General features: G+C 47.0%; 1 protein-coding gene across 1 annotated transcript in view; it reads right to left on the bottom strand.

Moving 5' to 3' along the window:
• epha2b (eph receptor A2 b) overlaps positions 1-20,528 on the bottom strand; it is a 53,459-nt gene that overhangs the window by 9,218 nt on the left and 23,713 nt on the right. Inside the window, exons 4-14 of the mRNA XM_063033252.1 lie at positions 13,421-13,576; positions 12,346-12,675; positions 11,431-11,555; positions 7,879-8,041; positions 5,964-6,051; positions 5,120-5,178; positions 4,545-4,670; positions 3,846-4,028; positions 3,666-3,727; positions 2,445-2,654; positions 896-1,045 (exon numbers count right to left, since the gene is read on the bottom strand). Of these exons, the coding sequence (XP_062889322.1) occupies positions 896-1,045; positions 2,445-2,654; positions 3,666-3,727; positions 3,846-4,028; positions 4,545-4,670; positions 5,120-5,178; positions 5,964-6,051; positions 7,879-8,041; positions 11,431-11,555; positions 12,346-12,675; positions 13,421-13,576 (1,652 nt within the window). The remainder of the gene's footprint in view (positions 1-895; positions 1,046-2,444; positions 2,655-3,665; positions 3,728-3,845; positions 4,029-4,544; positions 4,671-5,119; positions 5,179-5,963; positions 6,052-7,878; positions 8,042-11,430; positions 11,556-12,345; positions 12,676-13,420; positions 13,577-20,528) is intronic.

The following is a 20,528-nucleotide window of genomic DNA, read 5'->3' as shown; positions in this document are numbered from 1 at the left end:
GGGAACAGAGTTAGAAGCTGCACTATTCCCACATTCCACTCCCTCATCCACCTGTCCCTGAACCCACCTATTGCCTGCTAGCTCTCTCTACCCCTTTACATGGGCTAGTTCCAGTCTTTCAGTCTAGATGAGGGATCTCAAGCTGTAACATCAACTCTCCATTTCTCTCCACGGATGCTCCAGCTCTTCATCTGCTGCTCTGCTTTCTTGCAACTTGAAATAGCAGGCAAAATAAAGCTCAGTAATGATCAGGACATTAAACATCAAGGGAGACGATGGACTCTTAAATGTCAACCAGCCTGCTTCGTTCAACTCTCCTTAAACCCGAGTTCACCCAACAGTCTGCTGACTTTGTCACAGTCCAGTTCCCCACACACACGACCTGTTACAGCTCAGCCCGAAACGTCGACTGTACCTCTTCCTATAGATGCTGCCTGGCCTGCTGCATTCACCAGCATTTTTTAATGTGTGTTGCTTGAATTTCCAGCATCTGCAGATTTCCTCGTGTTCACATGAACTGTACTGGCTCTCAGTTAAGCCAACTCGGTTTTAAAATTCCCATCTAGCTTTTGCTCTCCATCACGTCAATCCCCATCTCTATAATCGCCACCACTTCCATAAACCCTCTGTGCTACCCGTTCAACTTTGGCCTCTTACTCATTCACAAATCCAGTTCATAACGGACAAGGCCCTCAACTCTCGAATTCCCTCCTAAACCTCTCCACCCCTTTCCTCAAACTGCTTTCTCCGTGATTCCTGGTCACATGCTCTAGCACCCCCCTATGGAACTTCATTCTGGGTCCATTAACACTCCCGACAAACTGCTCGGAGCATTTTTGCTGTGTCAAGCTGCGGGTACCAACGCAGGACAGAATTGCACAGCTCTGCCTCTCACCTCGTGATTGGACATTTCCCAGTAAGGTCTCTCTCCATAGGACAGGACTTCCCACATTACAATGCCAAAGCTCCAGACATCGCTTGCTGAGGTGAACTTCCGGAAGGCAATTGCCTCTGGTGCAGTCCAGCGAATTGGGATCTTCCCACCCTGAAAAAAACACCCATTATCAGCAACTGAGGATCACAGAATCTCCTTGGACAGGATTAAAAATAAATCCTAGCAATCAGGTCACAGCTTCGCTCCCATCTTATCACAAGGTGTTTATAGGCAGTTAAGCAGCAATCATACCTCTGATATTCAAACACATCCCCTCAAGACATTCATTTAAGATTCTCTCAGTGAAATTGCAGCCAAGTTCTCGGGCAGAGTTTGCCAAACTGGACAACTCCCAAGCAGCTGTCCGGCGCCCATTTCCAGTCTCTGCCAGGTTGCAGCAAATAAATAGCATCGCCCCATTGACAGACGTCCTAGAGAGACAATCAGCTGCATACCAGAGGGACTGAGAGGGGCAGGCAAGTATGCCTTTTGTTCAAAAGCAGAGGACATCAGCACAGACAGGGTCTGACACTGACTGGGTCACGTACACAGATGAAGCGACAATTGGAGATTATTGGACCAAACTCTTAAACATCACCCGTTCTTTGAACAATACATGAAGAGACTGATCATAAGAGGGTAGGAAAAGACAAGGGCTTTTCATGTAAGTGGGATGAACACCAGTTGATGGTTGGGGCTGGGGGCCTGTTTCTATGCTATATCTCCCTATCATTACATGAGACAGAATTTGCACTAGTGTGGAACAGCAGACAAATGGAGCAAGAGATGCCTGTCTGGACACTTCCTGGGATTCAGGTCCTGGAGGGGAGCTTACACAAACAGCATCTCTCCTGACATGGAGATAGAATTTGTGTCGTGCTGCCCTATCATAGGTCTTGGAAGATCTACAGAAACTTAAATCTTATATTCTTTTGAAATAGTTTTAAGTGTTTGTTTCAGACAGAGCGCCACATTCAGGCCATGTCAACGCCCGTTCTCTGGTCAGGAGATATATTCAGGCAGTGTTCCTATCGATCTGTGAGTTCCTCCAGCATTCTGTGTGTGTTGCTTTGGGTTTGCAGCATCTTGCCCACCGGGCTCCTCTACATCTCATTAGACTGCGGCCAAGCTAGTTGGAAGAGATCTGCATTTTCCAGTTGTTTCAGTGGTTCCACTCACAAGGCTTTTCCTCAAGCACTAAAAGGCATTTGTGGTCACACACCTCTCTAATTAACACACACAAGATGCCGGAGGGACGCAGCAGCTATGGAAAAAAGTAAACAGTCGACATTTCGGACCGAAATCCTGCATCAGGACTCATGAACCCTTCAGTCCCGATTAAAGGTTTCGGCCTGGAGTCTACTGTTCACTCTTTTCCATAGACGCTGCCTGGCCTGCTGAGTTCCTCCGGCATTTTGTGAGCGCTGCTGGGATCTTCTGTTTGCGTCTCTCTTGTTTCTTGCCCTCCTCTCCACACTGAGCCACTCTTTCTGCAAAAAGCTATACTCACGCTGGTGGTGTACGTGCCCTCCGTGTCATCTTCCAACACCCGCGAGAGACCGAAGTCGGACACTTTGCACACCAGCTGACTGTTCACCAGGATATTGCGCGCCGCCAGGTCCCGGTGCACGTAGTTCATATCGGAAAGGTACTTCATGCCAGAGGAAATCCCTCGAAGCATTCCAACCAGTTGGAGAGAAGAAAACTCACCATCATTATTCTGTGGAAGAAGAAATTGGTACAAATCAGTGACGAGTGTATTCAGATCCACTCCTTTCAGATTAATAAGTATTTTTATAATACTGAAGCCCATTGAAAAGTCAAAGAAATCTTGTCATCTTTTAGTTAGGATAGGATTCCATTAACAAATTTTTAAAAGTGATGAAATCAAATTCAAGGAAACAGTCAAGATTTGAATGTACTTTTATACATTTCAACTGTAGGGTTGAAATGTGTCAAAATATAGAAATAAATAGTGGCCAACTTTATTAGGTGCACCTGCTCATTAATGCAAATATCTAATCAGCCAATCATGAGGCAGCAACTCAGTGCATAAAAGCATGCAGACATGGTCACGAGGTTCAGTTGTTGTTCAGACCGAACATCAGAATAGGGAAGAAATGGGATCTAAGTGTCTTTGATTGTGGAACGATTGTTGATCCAGATGGGGTGGTTTGAGTATTTTAGAAATTGCTGATCTCCTGGGATCTTCATGCACAGCAGGCTCTAGAATTTATAGAGAATGGTGCAATTAGCAGAACACATCCACTGAGCAGCTGTTCTACGGGTGAATATACCTTGTTAATGAGAGCGGTCAGAGGAGAATGGTCGGACTGGTTCAAGCTGACAGGAAGGCAACAGTAACCCAAAGAACCATGCGCTACAACCGCGGTGTGCAGAGGAGCATCTTTGAATGCACAATGTGTTGAACCTTGATGTGGATGGGCTACAGCAGCAGAAGACCATGAACATACGGTCAGTGTCCTCTTTATTAGGTAGAGGGAGTACCTAATAATGTGGCCACTGAGTGTATATCTCATTACAGATATCTGTGCTAGCTTTATACATCCATCTCAGCCAGCTGTACAGTAAAGAGACGAGGAACTAGAACAAACTAGAGTAAAGTTGTAACAGATCGGATACTATTGCTTAAAAGGTTTCAATGAAAACTACTTTACGAGGCTTCAATGTAACAAGACTTGAAGCACTGATCCATGTTGTAGTTACTTACACGAAGGTAGGCATCAAGTGCTCCATTTTCCATATATTCTGTAACAATCATCATGGGTTTGTCTGTGAGGGGATAAGAGAAATGTGTATCGTCAACAGAAAGTCACACATTCACCTCAGATCATTCAATATGGATGTTTCCCCAACTAATTCTCTATTTTCATTTGACGGAGTTACTTACATTTGGTGACAACTCCTTCCAGATGGATGACGTTGTGATGACTGAACTGGCCCATGATACTTGCTTCACTTAGAAAGTCGATCCTTTGGCTCTCGGTGTAACCAGCTTTCAGTGTTTTAATGGCTACCCCAATCTCCTTCCTCCCTTTCTTCAAAATCCCTTTGTAGACCTCGCCAAACTCACCTGAGAAAGGTATAAAGGCAACAATCTATCAAGACAAAAATCACGCTGAACAGGACAATACCACAGAGTACTGGTGCAGGTGCTATCACGAGTAACAGTAAGGGGGCCTGGTTCAACATCAGCTGTGGTCCTCCAGTTAAGATGCTCTTATGTATATTTATCTTCTGCTGAGGGCACAGTTCCACATCTGGGTATTAGAAATGAATATCATAGAACAGTATAGCACAGGAACAGGTCATTCGACCCATATTTAAATCAGTATTCGAATGGCCAATTGAACTAATCCCTACAATGTCCATACCCCTCCATTTAAACAACTCCTGAATGACCCTGAGGTATCTGCCACCCCAGGCAGCCCACCACTCTGTGTAAAAAAAACTTGCCCCTCACATCTTCCTTTGAAATGACCTCTTCTCGTCTTAAATGTGCGCCCTCTGGTACTGGACATTTGATCCCCAGGGGCGGGGGGGGGGGGGAGAAAAACTACTGCCTGTCAAGGTACAAAGTTTTACGTACCAGCTCCAATCACTTTCTGCTTGGTGATGGCAGATGGGTGGATCTCATCGGCAAACTTTAGGACAGCTTGGTTAGGGTCCTCGTATGTGTGTGGATCAACGTACGTCTTCAGCGGCTTCAGCTGGTCTGTCGGCATAGAAACATCGTCCTATCTTAACTATATCTTATACTCAGCAGATGAAATGCCAGCACTAACGGTTACAAATAGCACATTAACTGCAGTTTGACCACAGAAGAGAACTACAACAGCCAAATCTCGGGGGCCAGTGGATCTCTAAACCAGGTGTGTGTGTGTGTGTGTGTGTGTGTGTGTGTGTGTGTGTGGGGGGGGGGGGGGGTCTTGCAAAGAGCTTTTTCCAGATGCATTCAAGCATACAATGGCTTACAGCTGTCACCAGTAGAAAAGGTGTCTACAAAATTGGGGGCAATTTGAAAATATTTGCTGAAAATTTGTAGTTTCCAGGTAATTGGAACACCGGAAAAGGTTGCTCGGTTTATAGCTAAAAAGGAATCTTCCCCTGCCAGCCCTCCAACTTAATTTCCTAAAGAGAGGATCTTTAACTAAACGAGCTTACCAGGGTGTTTGGTGAAATAAATATCCTCGGGACCCTGCCGGGCTCGGGAATTCTGTTTCCTGAAAGCAAAACACATGTTTATTAAAACAAAAAAAAAATCCAAGAAGTAAAACTATAAGGCCAATATGGGTTTCAGAAGGAACGGTTGGTAATTTTTGTCACTAAAATCTACACACTAAATCTCATTCTTAATTATCATGAGCTGTGAACGGATTTGTTCATTTGATCTGCACATGCATCTTCTGATCAGCTTAATTGGAACAGTTTAAAAGATACTTTGCACTCCCTCTCTTCTGATTTATGAATGAGGTTTAGAAGATATTGTCTGATCTTCAGGTTTTCTCCTGTTTGAGGTAATCTCATTGCAACTTTGGATACTGTAACTAGGCTCAACGGTGTGGTTGCAGGGAGGTGATTTCCTCTGGTTTAGGAGTGTGGAACCAGAGCTCAGTGCCTCAGAACGCCTGGCAAGACATCCAGGACCATAATGAGGAGAAACTTCCTCACTCAAAGGGTGGCAAATCGTTTGCCTGCCTTATTCAAAGGAATTCACTTGAATTCCTTCTTCCAAGAGCTTTCATTTAAAACAAAGATTGATGGGTTTCTTGATAATGAGGGAATCAAGGGTCTTAGAGACAGTGCTGGGAAAAGGAGTGAGACAGTTCAGTCAAGGCCTGGATGTTCTGAAGAGACTGAAGTTCTAAAGGGTCTTAACTCCTTGGTTCTGACCTTGACAACAATCACATCGGCAGCATAGTATGCAAACCTCCAGCTAGAACTGCAGAGTGAAATAAACTATAACCAAGACCACTCAAGATGAAATCGATTCAAGTTAAAAACTCACCTCCGCCTGAAGTAGATAAAAGCGATCACTGCGACTACAAAAATTCCTCCAGCTGCCATCGCCACCGTGAGAACGATCCAATTATTATCTGCCGGGGAAAATGAGAAGAGAATTATTTTCTTCTCCCAAGTCCCGAATGCTGTTCACTTCAATTATATCTATTATGTGCAGGATTTCCTTTTGACTTTGAATGGAGTTAGTTTGTTCTTGGTGAAGCTTTTAGAACAGGTGGACAATGGAGACGCGCTCAGATAAAAAGGGTGGCTACTCTGAAATAAGAATCAATTAAAATAAAGGACTTGATCCTTTTTCCAAGTATAAAATTACTCTCAGGTTTAAAAGTTTCAGATTCTTCATCTGTCAGGTCAGAGGATGTGCAGCCATTGACTACTTCCATGGCTACAGTTGGAAGTTTGTGTAGAATGCGAATGAAGGAATATAGAGGGTGGGGCTGTGGAGAAAGGCTGCAGGCAGATGGTTAACATTAGAAAGGTACAGCAAGTTCAGGGGTCTTAAGAAAAACTCCTGATTCTGATGCCTTGACCTGGAGACCTATTAGCGGGGCCAGTCCCATGCTCCCTTTGAAGCAGCTCTGAAGATGGCTGGATTCCATCTTCCTGCCTCCAGGTAGTTCCTACAGCAGGGAGCACCACACATAGCGCTAACCCCAGTGCATTCACAGAGCAAACTAACTGCACTTTCACAAACTGGACTGAGCTCTCGTGAGGGACTGCAGGGACTTTCAAGGGGGGCGGGAAGGGAGAATGAAATAGGAAATCCCAAAAGCTCAGTCGAAAGCAGATCGCATGCTTTCATCAGCTGGAACGTGGTAGTGAATTAGTTAGTGCGACGCCTTACAGCGCTAGCTGGAAGATCGGCATTCAATCCCTGCTGCCGTCTGTAAGGAGATTGTATGTTCTCCCTGTGACTACGTGGGTTTCCTCCGGGTGCTCTGGTTTCCTCCCACAGTCCATGACGACATAGTTAGGGTTAGTAAGTTGGGGGCATGCTACGTTGACCCTGGATGCAATGGTCACACACTTGCGGTCTGCCGACCAGCACAGCCGCAGACAGTGTTGGTTGTTGACACACACAATGCATTTCACTGTACAGTACTGTGCGAAAGTCTTCAGCACGTGTTAAAAAAAATCTGTAAGGCAAAAATGTTCTAAAGAATAATGAAACAAAGTTTCTAATCATCAATAAATTTTGTACAAAGAGCAGTAAACAGTAAAAACTAAATCAAATCAATTTTTGGCGTGACCACCCTTTGACCTTAAAACTGCATCAACTCTCTTAGGTACACTGTGGTGCAGTTTTACAAGAAAATTAGCTGGTAGGTTGCTCCAAGCATCTTGGAGAACTTGCCGCAGTTCTTCTGTAGACTTAGGCTGTTTTACTTGCTTCTGTCTCTTCAGGTAATCCCAGACAGCCTCGATGATGTTGAGATCAGGGCTCTATGGGGGCCATACCATCCAAAACCATATAACAAATCTAGGTTGCCCAAGACTTTTGCAGAGTATGGTATGTCTTAACGTACATATGACAAACAAAGCTAATGTTCATATCTTTTAAAGATAATGAATTTAATTAACTTCCACTTCAAGTTATTTCCTCAATATATCTTGCTTATCATTTTGTCTGTGTATGTACTACTATTCAGTTGATTGGTGGAGGTGAGAGGGATGGGGGGGTGAGAGGGGTGGAGGGGGGATGGTGATGAAGGTTGGGGGGTGGCTGGGTTAAACAGTCAAAATGTAATTGGCAGCTGGTTGGATTGAATGTAATTTGTTGGTGTTACAATAAAAAATTAATAATAAAAAAATATATCTTGCTTATCCAGATTTCAATTAACAGGAGGGGGAAATTCAACAAGCACATTGAGTCTTAAAAACAAGCAAGAGAATTCAATCACCTTTTTCTGCAAGTGTCAGGAACTCGTGAGTCTCACTGTAAAACCCGGCTCCATCCCGCGTCAGTGCCTGCACGCGGAAAACGTACGCCGTTCCGGGTAGCAGGTCGGAAACCTTCACCGAGTTCTTGCCGGACTGCAGCACCGTGTAGGTTTGTTGATCCACCTGCAGACACCGGGAGGAAAGGTCACGTGAAACAGAAGCTCCCATCAAGGCAGAGCGAGCTGACCCCAGCTTTCCCAGGGGTCAGCTGCTGTCAGCAGAACGTTAAGCGATAAGAATTAAACTTCTCCCTTTTGTGATTTCTCTTGTTCAGAGTTGCAATGAGATTTTTGTGACTAAGAGGTGCTAATGGAGCAGTGAATGGCCAATATCATATAAAGGAGAACATGTTCTCAAGGGTTCTTATTCATATGTAAAACCTTTATGTACTGGGGTTTCAGCACAAGGAATACATGAATGTCAAGTAGCAGCACCAACGTGGCTTTTATAATTCACAGAACAATGGATCTGCCTCCTAAACCACAAAGCAAAGCTACAGCTATTAGTGCTTACTGGGGAGGTTGCAAATGTAGAGTTACAACGTGCAGTACACAGTTATCACAACGGGATTGGCACGATTTTCTCCCACGTTTCAAGATTAATTCAGGAATGGGCTTGGGAGATACTACAGCTGCTGGAGTCTGGAACAGCAAAAAACAAATTTCTGAAGGAAATCAGGGGGTCAAGGCAGCATCAATGGAGGGAAATGGACAAACAGACAGTCAATGTTTCAGGTGGAGATCCTTCACCTGGACTGGGTCAACATCAGCTCGTCATTTTCCTCCACGGATGCTGCCCGACCCACTGAGTTCCTCCAGCAGTTTGTGTTTTTTTTGTACAGGGATAGACTCCATGCAGATTAGCCACTCACACCTCAGTGTGGAATAGATGTGAAGGGGGATGGGGCGGGTTTGATTTTATTGTCACTGGATTTTTTTGCAAGGGGGCAGGTTTGGGGTCTTTTGATGCCATTTTTCGTGTGGACAATCTATTGTTTTTTTTGTGCAAGGGAGGAGGGGGTTGGGGTTTGGGGTTTGCAAGTTTTGTATTCTTTTTCCTTTTCATGTTGGGGGGGGGTTGATGTCTTTTCTTTTAACAACTCCTGTGGCTTTTTTTGTATTTCATGGCTATCCGGAGAAGACGAATATCAGAGTTGTATTGTACATGCATACTCTGTCAATAAAATGAACCTTTGAAACTTCGAATAGGCTGACCATTAAATTACACCCATTATTAAAAGACTGAATCCACTATTGAAGAGTTCCCTAGTACGTTAAGGTGGACTTTTGACCCCCTTGTTATGATCTTGTACCTTATTGTCTACCCATTCTGCACTTGCTCTGTATTCTGCACTCTAATTTTGTTTTACCTTGTTCTACCTCAATGTGCTGTGTGATGATTTGATGTGTATGAACAGTATGCAAGACAAGCTTTTCACTGTATCTCAGTACATAACCAATACCAATACTGACTCCACTGGAAGTCTGTGAGTTGTAATAAAGAATTTAGTTGATTTAGAGGGTTGCTGCCCCAAAATTTTGAACACAGAACATAACAGCACAGCACAGGCCCCCAGGCCCATGGTGTTGTGCCAGCATTTTAACCTCCTCTAATTCAATATTACACCTCCCCCCACATACCCTCTAATTTTTTGTTACCAATGTGTCTATCCAGGTGTTTCTTAAATGTCACTAATGTATCTGCCTCCACCAGCACCCCTGGCAGAGTGTTTCACACACCAGTCAGTGTAAAGAACTTATAACTGACATACCCCTACACTTTCCTCCAATTACCTTAAAGTTATACCTTCTTGCATTAGCTATTTCTGCCCAAGGGGGGAAAATGTTTCTGGCTGTCCACTCAATCTACGCTTCTAGTCCTCTTGTAAACTTTCACTTTCTTTTTCCAGAGATGCTGCCTGACCTGCCATTTTTTTTCCAATTTTCCAGCGTCTGCAGGGTTTTATTTGCATTCACAAGAAGATAAGACAGGGAATGCTGGAAAAGTTAATCAAGCAGCACCAACATTTCAGGTCAAAAATCCTTCATCGGAACTTTACTTACTGAAGTTGCTCATCTATACCAACCTAGCACACAGTGCTCTGCCCCCTTGTCTACATCAGCTCCTGTAACCCGCTTTAGCCCAGGGATGTTAACACTTGATTAGCATCTTCAACAGTTTCTCCTGCTGAGACCAACATTTCGAGAGTCCATCATGAATGGAACCTGGAGTGTTGCTTTTAAAGATTGAACCAGAAGCCAGCAGAGTCTCCGACTGCTGTTGCTGTTTCCTTAGCAGCTTCCCCCAGTTGTCCCTTCTCTTCCTCCCATGGTCCAAATCTGAATCTCCAGTCGGATTCCTCCTTCTTCAACCCTTTACCTCTTCCAGCTATCCTCTCTCAGCCACACACAAAACGCCGGAGGAACTCAGCGGGCAGCACCAAGGGAAAAGAGTAAGCAGTCGACGTTTCGCGCCGTGGCCCTTCGTCAGGACTGATTTTTGGATTTCCAGCATCAACAGGTTTGCTCATTTTGTGATCCCTTTTCAGATTCCTACTTCACCCCCCTCCTTTCCCCTCACCTGGTGTCACCTGTCATCTTATACTCCTTCGCCTCTGCCCACCTCCTTTATCTGGCTTCTACCCTTCCTTCCCAGTCCCGATGAAAGGTATTGGCGCAAAACGTCGACTCTTTATTCCCCTCCATTGTCGCCGCCTGACTTGTTGAGCTCTTCCGGCATTCCGAGTGTTGCCGTTGCAAACTGCTCTCAAATTGCAAGTCTATTTTTGAGCCTGATCCACACAGGAAAGCCACTTTCCAGATGATATGATGCAAAAAAAATAAACTGCTGGAACAACTCGGTGGGTTTCCCAGTAGTTTATTTGTTGCTTTAGATTCCAGCATCTGCAATCCCTTTTGTTTCTACGTAACACGTAGTGCCTGGAGCTCTGCTAATGCCAATTGACAGTTTGTCAGTTTACATGTAACACCTCAAGGGAATTAATCAGGGCGTTTCTGACTCGTTTCAATGAGGGATTAGTGTGACTAGTCCTCAAATGCATGTAACAGTATCTGTGTTTCAGGATGCTGCACTCATTGAGGTAACAGTGCCTTGCAGCTGTCCAAAGTCCAACATCTATGTCGACTTGTACTCTTAATTAAATTGCAAACTAGCTTCAGATCTCTTCTGGTTTAAGCGCGTCTCCTGGTGTGAAATTCTCCCTGGCCGGCTGGGGCGTTTAAATGCAAGGAAACCTTTCCCCAGTTTCAAATCTAAAGTCAAGCTGCTGAGAAAGTGAGACCAAAGCCAAAGGGAGTTTTCCCAGTGCAGGCCCTCCCTGGTACCCCCTTTCCTTGTGTTAGAGTTTGCATCACGCCAGAGCCTTTGACATATAGGTCCCACGCCACCAGCTCAACGCCCTCTTCCCCAGCCGCACTATTTACTGAAGCCGTTTGTGTGGAAGAAAGAAGTTGGACAACCCTCGCACCCCTCACCAATTCAGACTCACTCACCTTCTTGCTGTACATGATCTTGTAGCCCGTAACGCTCCCCATCTGCCTGCTCGGAACAGTCCAGGACAGAGTAAGGCTAGCCTTCTCTCGCTTCTCCATGATAATTGAAGTGATTTTTGGAGGTTCTGTGGAAGTGAGGAGAAGCGTTAACAAATATCGGGTGAGTATCTCAGCTGAATATAACGCGGATGCACACTAGTGCTGACCAAACAGATCCCATGAGAAGGATGATTGCCCGGTCCAGAAAACAAGGACATTTTGAACAACACTCACAAAATGTTGGGAGGAACTCAGCAGGCCAGGCAGCAGCTAGGATAAGGGTACGGTCGAAATTTCGGGCCAGGAACCTTCGGCAGGACAGGAGGAAAAAGGCTGAGGAGTAGATTTAAAAGTGGGGGCGGGGAGGGAGGGGGTGAGAGAAACACAAGGTGATAGGTGAAACCTGAAGGGGGAGGGGATGAAGGATGAAGTAAAGAGCCGGAAAGCAAACTGGTGAGAGGCAGAAGGCCATAGAAGAAAGAGAAGAGGAGAGGAGATGGATGGGCAAGGAGAGAAGGTGAGAAAAGGAAAAGGGGAACATTTTGATGATTCATTTCCATAAAGGCCACTGCTCCCCTGCTAACTCCAAGTTCACCCAGCTTTCTGTTTGCTACTCCCATTGCTGTTCCTATGTTACGGAGCACAGGGAACAATTTGAACTGGTGTCCTTCGCCAGCTCCTGGACTGGCTCTCTTCATTTACCCACTCTGTAACATGCACACCATCTCCCACTCTAACACAGATAAAGCTGGAAACAATAGTCACAGATGCTGCCTGGCCAGCTGAGTATTATCAGCGCTTCCTTTAAAAATTTCACCTTTCCCTTCCGGCACGAGAGAGATTCCCGCCTCTCAGTGCGACCCAGTCAACACTCACCCGTCTCATTGACGTAAGCGACGACTTTGGCCACGCTGTGCACTAAGCTCTGGTCGGACACTCCGTTCCGCGCCTCCACCGTGAAAGTATAGTTGGTGTAGGGGCTCAGCTCTAGCACGTTGACGGCGGTCTCCGCGAAGGGCGACTGGCGGGTGAAGCGGACGTCGGCCTCGCAGGGCTGGCAGTTCCCGCTGTCCCGGGTGCAGCGCTCGCACGTCACGCTGTAGGTGATGTCACTGCGGCCCCCGGTGTCACTGGGCGGCTTCCATTTCAGCAGGACGGTGGAGCCCGAGATGGTGGCGCTGACGGCCTCCGGCGCCGAGGGCAACGCTGCAGGTCGGAAGAGGGAGGGATCGCGGGAGGTTACAACAGGGAGGGCTTTCGCTGTGCACGGCGTTCGCGCCAGCCTAGAGACGTCTACCTGCACAATCCCACCTTCTCGCCCGTGGCTCACAGTCCTGCAGCAGACACTTCTCACATGTGGTTACAGGGAGAGTGGGGCGGAGAGGGAAAATAAATCTAGCCATGTTCGAATGACGGAGCGGACTCAGTATGCAAAATGGCCTGATTCTGCTCTTACGGTCTTGAGGTTCAGACCAGCGTACATGCAATCATTTTAATCTTCTCTCAAGTCCTCCCATTGACCTCAAACCACCACATGGTAGGCAGCTCAGCAAAGGAGATTCCTTGACCAACATCACACACCATTGCTCCTGGGGTGTACGAAGTTTTCTCTGGGCAGCCTGAGGGACAATAGGGTCAGTGCAGAGCCCTTTACCCAGGCTTGTGGAAGCAAGAGGGCACAGCTTTAAGGTGAGAGCAGGGAGATTTAACAGGGACCTGAGGGGAACCTATTCGCTCAGACAGTGGTATGTACAGTATATGGAATGAGCCGCCAGAGGAAGTGAAGTGGTCGAGGCAGGTACAGTAATAGCATCTAAAAGATGCCATTGGTCATCACGGACCAGTTGGGCCGTACGACGCTAAGAATCTAAGCCAACGTGCCCAGTGCGTGCATTGTTCTGGGAAGGGTCGCGTGCAGGGTGCGAGACGCGGGAAGGGCGGGTGTACTCACAGGAGCAGGCGGAGGTGGCGGGGTCACTGGAGGCTCGGTAGAAGCCTTCGGCGCACGGACACGACGTGGATCCCGCTGCCGAGCGCCGGGTATTGGCAGGACATCCCAGGCAGGGCTTGTTGCTGGCCTCGAACTTGAAGAACCCTTCGTTGCACACTGAAAAACAAGAGTCAGGGGGTCAGTACAGGGTCAACAGAAGCGCAAGGGTGGGATGGTCAGCTGCGTTCATGCCGAATGACAGGACACACTTGAGGGGCGGAGTGGCTCCCAATTCTCAAATGGTGTTGGGGGACCTACTGCAACACACAGTATGAACACAGGCAAGTGAATAAAATATCCTCGGACCCTGGGCTTGGGTATATAGGGGTCTAGAACAGAAGTGAGGGAACTAGGACATCTGCAGTTCACTAAATAGAGACTCATGGTGTTGGGGTTTCTTTAAAACAATATTAGTCAACAACTACTCAAGGTTAAAGTTGGACACTGATAGGATGTCAGCGAAAGAAAAAAAACCCTCTTCGCACTCACTCACAATGAATGCAACAATCAGTGGATTTCTCCTGCCTGATATTCAGCAGGAAGCCCCAAACCTACCATTTGCCCACTGAGCCCAACACAGAAACAATCAGCATTGGCTGTGCACCGACGGGAGAATGCGACAGGTGGCTACTTGCGGAGGGGGATTTAACTCGGCTTTCCAGTTGAGAGCTTGTGAGCAGTGGGGTTAAGTGATTTCAGTTTGCTTATATAAACAGAGGGTCAAATGCCTGACAATCAGCCTATTGTCCACATCGAGCTCCTCGTTTCTAATGAAAAGCGTCAGCAGGTACCAATTGTGCAGCCGTGAGACCCGGTCCCGAGGGCCCCTTCTTCGTTTGCGTTGGGGGAATTCCTGGCATCTTCCCTGCGTGCCAACCAGGCACGTCTTCAGCAGCTGAGGGGACAACTGCTCCACTCAAGCAACCATCTCCTGTTGGTCACAGTACGGCCTCAGGGCCTGGGGTCCCTGGGTTTCTGGAAGGGGGTGTCACAGCAGCTCCTCTGTGCGCACAGCAGAACACAGCTGACGGCTCGTGCTGAGCACATTTGCACAGGGAGAGAACGCCTCCAAGGACGGAACGGAAAGGGCAAGATCCCTCACGCGACTTCTGGGCTTTCATGCAGCAGCCGACCTATCCATCCCCACACCTGGCCGCCAGGTGGCCAACATGAGAACAGATTCACGCTTCCAGCACCCTGCCAGAGCTGAGCGTCCCATCAAGTACTCACGCCCAGCATGTAGCAATCACCACTTGCAACGCCGGGGGCCGGTAGCTATACTTCAGGCGAGGGGTCTCTATTGTACCTCCGAAAAGCAGGCAGACATATATAAGTAGCAGGAGTTTTGTGCAGAGGAGTGTGTTACCCTGGATTTCCAGCATCTGTGCAATCACTTGTGTTTATTAACAGCATTTCCAACTGCTAGGCTGTAGTATATGGCTTCACTGGGTACTTTAATGACAAGGAGAAATTGGCGGGTTTGCATTCGTACGGAGCCCAAGCATACATCCAATGCTTTCCACAAGCACAACAGCACTGCTGCCTCCAACAAGGAAGATGGAGATGAAGGCCGTCACTTCAGTGATGGTCACTAAATAGTGCCCAGGACATCAGGGAGAATTCTGGACGGTACCCCAAATCGTGCACAGTGCCCTACCCTGCCACATCTCTGCACTGTAACGACACTTTGGGATCGAGAGGGATAATAAATCAGCCATGATGGAATGGGTGAGCAGACTCGATGGGCCGAGCAGACCAAATAGGAATGTCTTGAGGTCCCACTTCCAATACAGTGCCCGGTCGAAGGGTCTCGGCCCGAAGCGTCGACTGGTTATTCCTCGCCACAGATACCGCCTGACCTGCCGAGCTCCTCCAGCACTTTTTGTGTGTTGCTCTGGATTTCCAGCATCTGCAGAACCTCTTGTGCTTTTTGAAACAGCACTTCTGACTACTCTGAAGTATATAGCTTCAACCCTCATCTGCCAACTAAAATACCCAACAGGGTCATAAGAAAAATTTCTGTTTGCAGAGTGCTTCAGACTGACTGGAATCCAGACCTTAAACACCACCCCTGCAGCCCCACTTAAATTGTCTGCGTTAACAACCATCAGGACGTGCAAAGTTCATACGCTCTTCCCCTCAAAGGGTTTACCCTGACTTTAAGTTGTCCCCACTTCATTGGGCCATTACTCATCAGACTCAAAAGAAAAATCAAGGTGGTTTTGACAGCAATGCAGACGGCTATTTTATATTCCAGAGGACATTTACTGACAGGGTCGTGTCAACACCAGCATTCCACCTAATAATGATGTCAGACAGCTGCTCAAATAGCAAGGGAACCTCAAGTGGCACAGCTGTACTGCAGAGACCCTGGGAGAGCAGGAACGACCAAGCTGCTTTGTTTGAGCTCGATCGCGGTTAATAGAACAGGAATGTCTATCCCGGCAGCAGTAACACGAATGCGCTTAGGAGTGGTGCTAACGTACTCAGAGCTCAGTCAGAATGCCCGTCTATTCTCTCCTTTCTCTGCGAACACAAAGTGAAGGCGAGCCTCAATACCGCTCGCCGCTGTGGGATTAACGCAGGTCCTGTCGTACTCCTGCGGCCCCACAGTACACGGGAATCCATCAATGAGAAAGGGTTTTAGATTGCATGGGGGCTCCTAATGGTGCCGTTGACCCGAGAGTAAATGCTCGCTTCTTTTAAGGGACTCCAATTGTTTCCTTCGTGCTGCAGAGAGGTGGCAAGAAGCGGGGAAGCATCTTTGTGTCTCTGGTGTTGGCTATGGCCGGTCCGCACTGAATAGCACACGGCAGAGATCCTGTCCAGAGGACCTGGCAAGACAGAAGGCGACAGGGGGAACGAGAGGGCATGAAAGAAAACTGCCTGAGGTGAAGTTACATTCGGTGGCCACTTTATTAGACACACCTGTATTAATGCAAATACCTCATCTCCAATCACGGGGCAGCAACTCAATACATCAAACCATGCAGGCTTGGTCAAGACTAAACATCAGAATAGGAAGAAATATGATCTAAGTGGCTTTGGCCATGGAATGATAGTTGCTGCCAGACAGAGTGGTTAAACAGAATAAGAAATGGCTGATCTCCTGGGATTTTCAGCACAACAGTCTCAATAATTTACAGAGAATTGTGAGGATAAACAAAGAAGATAAATCCAGTAGGCCGCAGTTCTCTGACACAAAAACATTTTTTTTTAAATGAGAGAGGACAGAGGAGAATGGCCAGATTAGTTCAAGCTGACAAAAAGGCAACAGTAACTCAAATCACCACGTCTTACAAGAGTGGTGTGCAGACAGTATCTCCGAACGCACAACATGTCAAACATTGAAGTGGTTGGGCTACAGCAGAAGACCATGAACGCACACTCACTGGTCATTTAATCTGGTACAGGAGGCACCCAATAAAGTGGCCACTGAGTGTATTTTTTAAAAAATCAGAGAAAGAAATTTTGGCTGCAGGATCAATGCCCTTCCCCCCCCTCCCTAATGCTGTGGTAGCCTTCCTGCCAGACTTGGTGTACAGACTCTTTGAAGTCCTTTGCCCTGGTATCAGGCACACATTGCAGACTGAACAGCAGGGCGCACAGATGTTAGCAGCTCAATGGAGCTCAGAATTCCCATGTAAAGCAGGGATTGTCTTCTAGTCTCCTGTGGAGATGAGGAATTTTTTAAAAATCACAGTTTATTTATTCTGGGTCAGCGGTGATCTTCCAGTTTTGGAGGAGAGCTCCGATTTAAATGTGATGCGACTGTGGCTTGGCGTCCACCCTGACTGAGCTGAGCTGGACACAGCCCTGAAAACAAAATTCCTTTAAGCTCCTATAGGATTCTACTGAACCATTCACTGGTTAGTCAGCAGTCTCCTTTGTATTGGTGGCCAAGGGTTTCAGACATTTTGACACAGTAAGACCTATCTTTACTTCAGATCGCCCGATCCCATCTTTACTTCAGATCGTTCAAATCGCCCCCACAAACTTATAAATAGGCAGAGTAGCTGGGAGGTTGGTGGGGGAGGGTGTGAGAAGCAGGAATTTCTTCCATTGCAGCCCAATGTTTTTAGGGGTCAGGAGACATTTCAAGTTTGGAACACTCACCAGCAAGAGTCAGATGTGACTGGGAATCTGGGGAATTAGCCTGACCGTGAAAGTTTAGTCTTACCACCCAAGATACAGCCCACTGGACCTGCTGTGGTGGATGCATTCCTGAAGGCAACTGTCTTCCAAATTCCAGCAAGATTACAAAGAGACCATTCTGGAACGTCTTCCAGGGCATTCATCATGCCTCTGGTCCAGGCAGCTGGCATACATCTGTGCCGTGGCCGGGAATCACAACCACCTCATTGATGGTTCGGGCACAAACCTTCCACGTCTACATCAAATGGCCTCCCAATATTGTGAGTGGTGTAATAAAAGTCAGGGGAGACTGATGGAAATATAAAATTGTAAGACCGTAAGATGTGACCAGAATTAGACCATTTGGCCCATCGAGTCTGCTCCACCATTTCACCATGGCTGATCCATTTTCCTCTCAGCCCCAATCTCCAGCTTCCCCTGCAACCCCCCTCCCATGTACCCCTTCATGGAAATAGATTGTGAAGGCTTCATCTGCTGTCTAGGCTTGCGTCACCCAGGAGTAAATGTCACCAAACTGACTGAGGAGAGCCGTCGGGCTGGGTGATGTTAGAACAGATTGTAAAACTGGAACAGCGAGTTGCTGGTCTCCGCTCCCATTGTTGCAAGAGCGACCTCTCTCCCCCTCGCTGGAGAGAGAGAGAGAGAACCTGTCTGAGATACCAAAGTGCAGGGTTGTGGACTGTAGGGTCAATGGACTCTGGATCAAGGTCTCTTTGTGGCGGGGGGGGGGAGGGCGACTTCTGCCATTGCTTGCATGGTGGGTGCGGGGGGGGGGTCGATGCCTTTGCAGCTTCTTGTGCGAGGGGAGGGGGGCTTCAGGGCTTTGATGTTTCTTTCATTCTATGGGGTTTCTTGTTTGTCTGTGAAGAGTACGAATTTCAGGCTGTATACCCTACGCAACACTCACAACACGCTGGAGGAACTCAGCAGGTTGGGCAGCATCCATGGAAACGCTGCCTATCACCTCCCTCATGGTTCTGCCTCCTTCTACTACCCATTGTGTTTTCCCCTATTCCTTCTTCACCTTTCCTGCCTATCACCTCCCTGCTTCCCCTCCCCCAGCCCTTTATCTTTCCCCTTACTGGTTTTTCACCTGGAACCTACCAGCCTTCTCCTTCCCACCCTCTCTCCACCTTCTTTATAGGGCCTCTGCCCCTTCCCTCTACCGTCCTGACGAAGGGTTCTGGCCCGAAACGTCGACTCGTCGTTTCCACGGATGCTGCCTGACCTGCTGAGTTCGTCCAGCGTGTTGTGAGTGCTGCTTTGACCCCAGCATCTGCAGATTATTTTGTGTTTACCCTACCCTACGCATTCTCTGATATTAAATGAGACCAGAAGGGGTAGTGTAGGAAAGGGAAGTCCCTCTGGAAATACACCAGTTAAGTTCAGATAGACCTATTGATTGATAAGAGTCATAGGGGTAGAATGACAAGGACAACTATGTTAAAGACACCTCAAACAAGGACAGGGAAGGCTGGAGACAGTCACAGGAGGCACATGCAGTTTTGAAACAGGCTGCTAGCACGGTGAGAACTGGGCACACTATCAAGTGTTGATCTTTGTGCTCTGGTATTTCCTGGGTGGGGAACATCATACGTTATAATTTTCACCTTAAACCACAGGCATGTAAATCAGTAACATAAGGTAAACACGGTCCAGCTGTTTTCTTTCTGATATAAAGAGAGTTTAAGCCAACCCACCAAGGATTTAGAGCATTTGAGATTCACCATTCTGCTCAGCAGAATGTTCAAATATCATTTGCATCCAAATGGAGCAGTTTCAAGCCTAATTAGTCACACAGCCATCGCGGCTAACCTGTTCCACCGACACAAAGGGAGAAACAATGAAATGTGGCCACTGTAAGTCAGTGATTTGTGTGGGTTTATCAAGTAGTTGTAATTGACAAACATAAAGAGTGTCCCACCGTATAAACCCAAGCTTGATTCACAGTGGACTGAGTTCGAAGAAACTTCCATGTAGGAAAAAAGTATCCCAGAAGGAAAAATAAAAACGAGCACCAAGCCAAGGTGGAAAGTTTAGTCAAGGAGATGAAACTCTGATCAGAGAGCAGTTAGCGAGCATTTCTCTGGAAGGCAAGATCAAAGACAGCCAGAATATTAAAGTCAAAGAAATGAGGTCATGTGACAATGGTTCTGGGTGAGGCCAAAGAGATTTGTTGGTTTTTGTCAAGATCGCAGTCCCACAAATCATTTCTGCTAATCTTTGGGCAAACATCCAATGGTCTCAATCTGGAGAGAGCTGCCAGTTCACAAATCAAACTCAGTACTCCTGAGGAAGGTTTTGATCTGAAAGAATACAGAATGAAATATTCAAACGTCTGCCTTTGAATGAGATCAAATCTGATACTCATCGTGAACGACTGAAGCATCGCCACGGTCATGTTCCCTGATCTAATTATTAAGTTTTACGGTTGATGTTTACAAACGAGAAGAAGCAGGACCATTTCGTTGAGACTGTCGTGGCAACAGCACCTTAACCTCGTTTCAAATGCATTACGATCGACTGGGTCTTGTCTGGGAAGAGAGTAGCCAGACAGAAAGAGGTCACGGCTCTTAACCTATCAGTAAGTGAGCAGAGTTGAAAGGAAGCTGGAAGCTTATCATGTAGGGTGCATGGAGCTTTAGGAGCGGATAATGACTGGTCATTAGAAGTGAGCTGTCAGCACCAGCCCGGCCACAGTTCCGTTCCCTGTGATCCTCCAATTAACCGGCAACACAAACATAAATGCATCAATCCCTCAGGGACAATGAGGCCTCGGCAACCAGGCTGCTGGAAAGGATACGACCTGGAAAGTGGGGGCAGTGATTGGTCAGGGTGCATAACAGGAGATTGAGCGGGAGGTACTCAGTAAGGCAGATTCGAGAAGGTGCCATGTCAGTGAAACAGTTCAGCT

This window comes from Mobula hypostoma, chromosome 25 (assembly GCF_963921235.1).
Source record: "Mobula hypostoma chromosome 25, sMobHyp1.1, whole genome shotgun sequence".
NCBI lineage: Eukaryota > Metazoa > Chordata > Chondrichthyes > Myliobatiformes > Myliobatidae > Mobula > Mobula hypostoma.
This window is presented reverse-complemented; position numbering and strand designations above follow the sequence as displayed.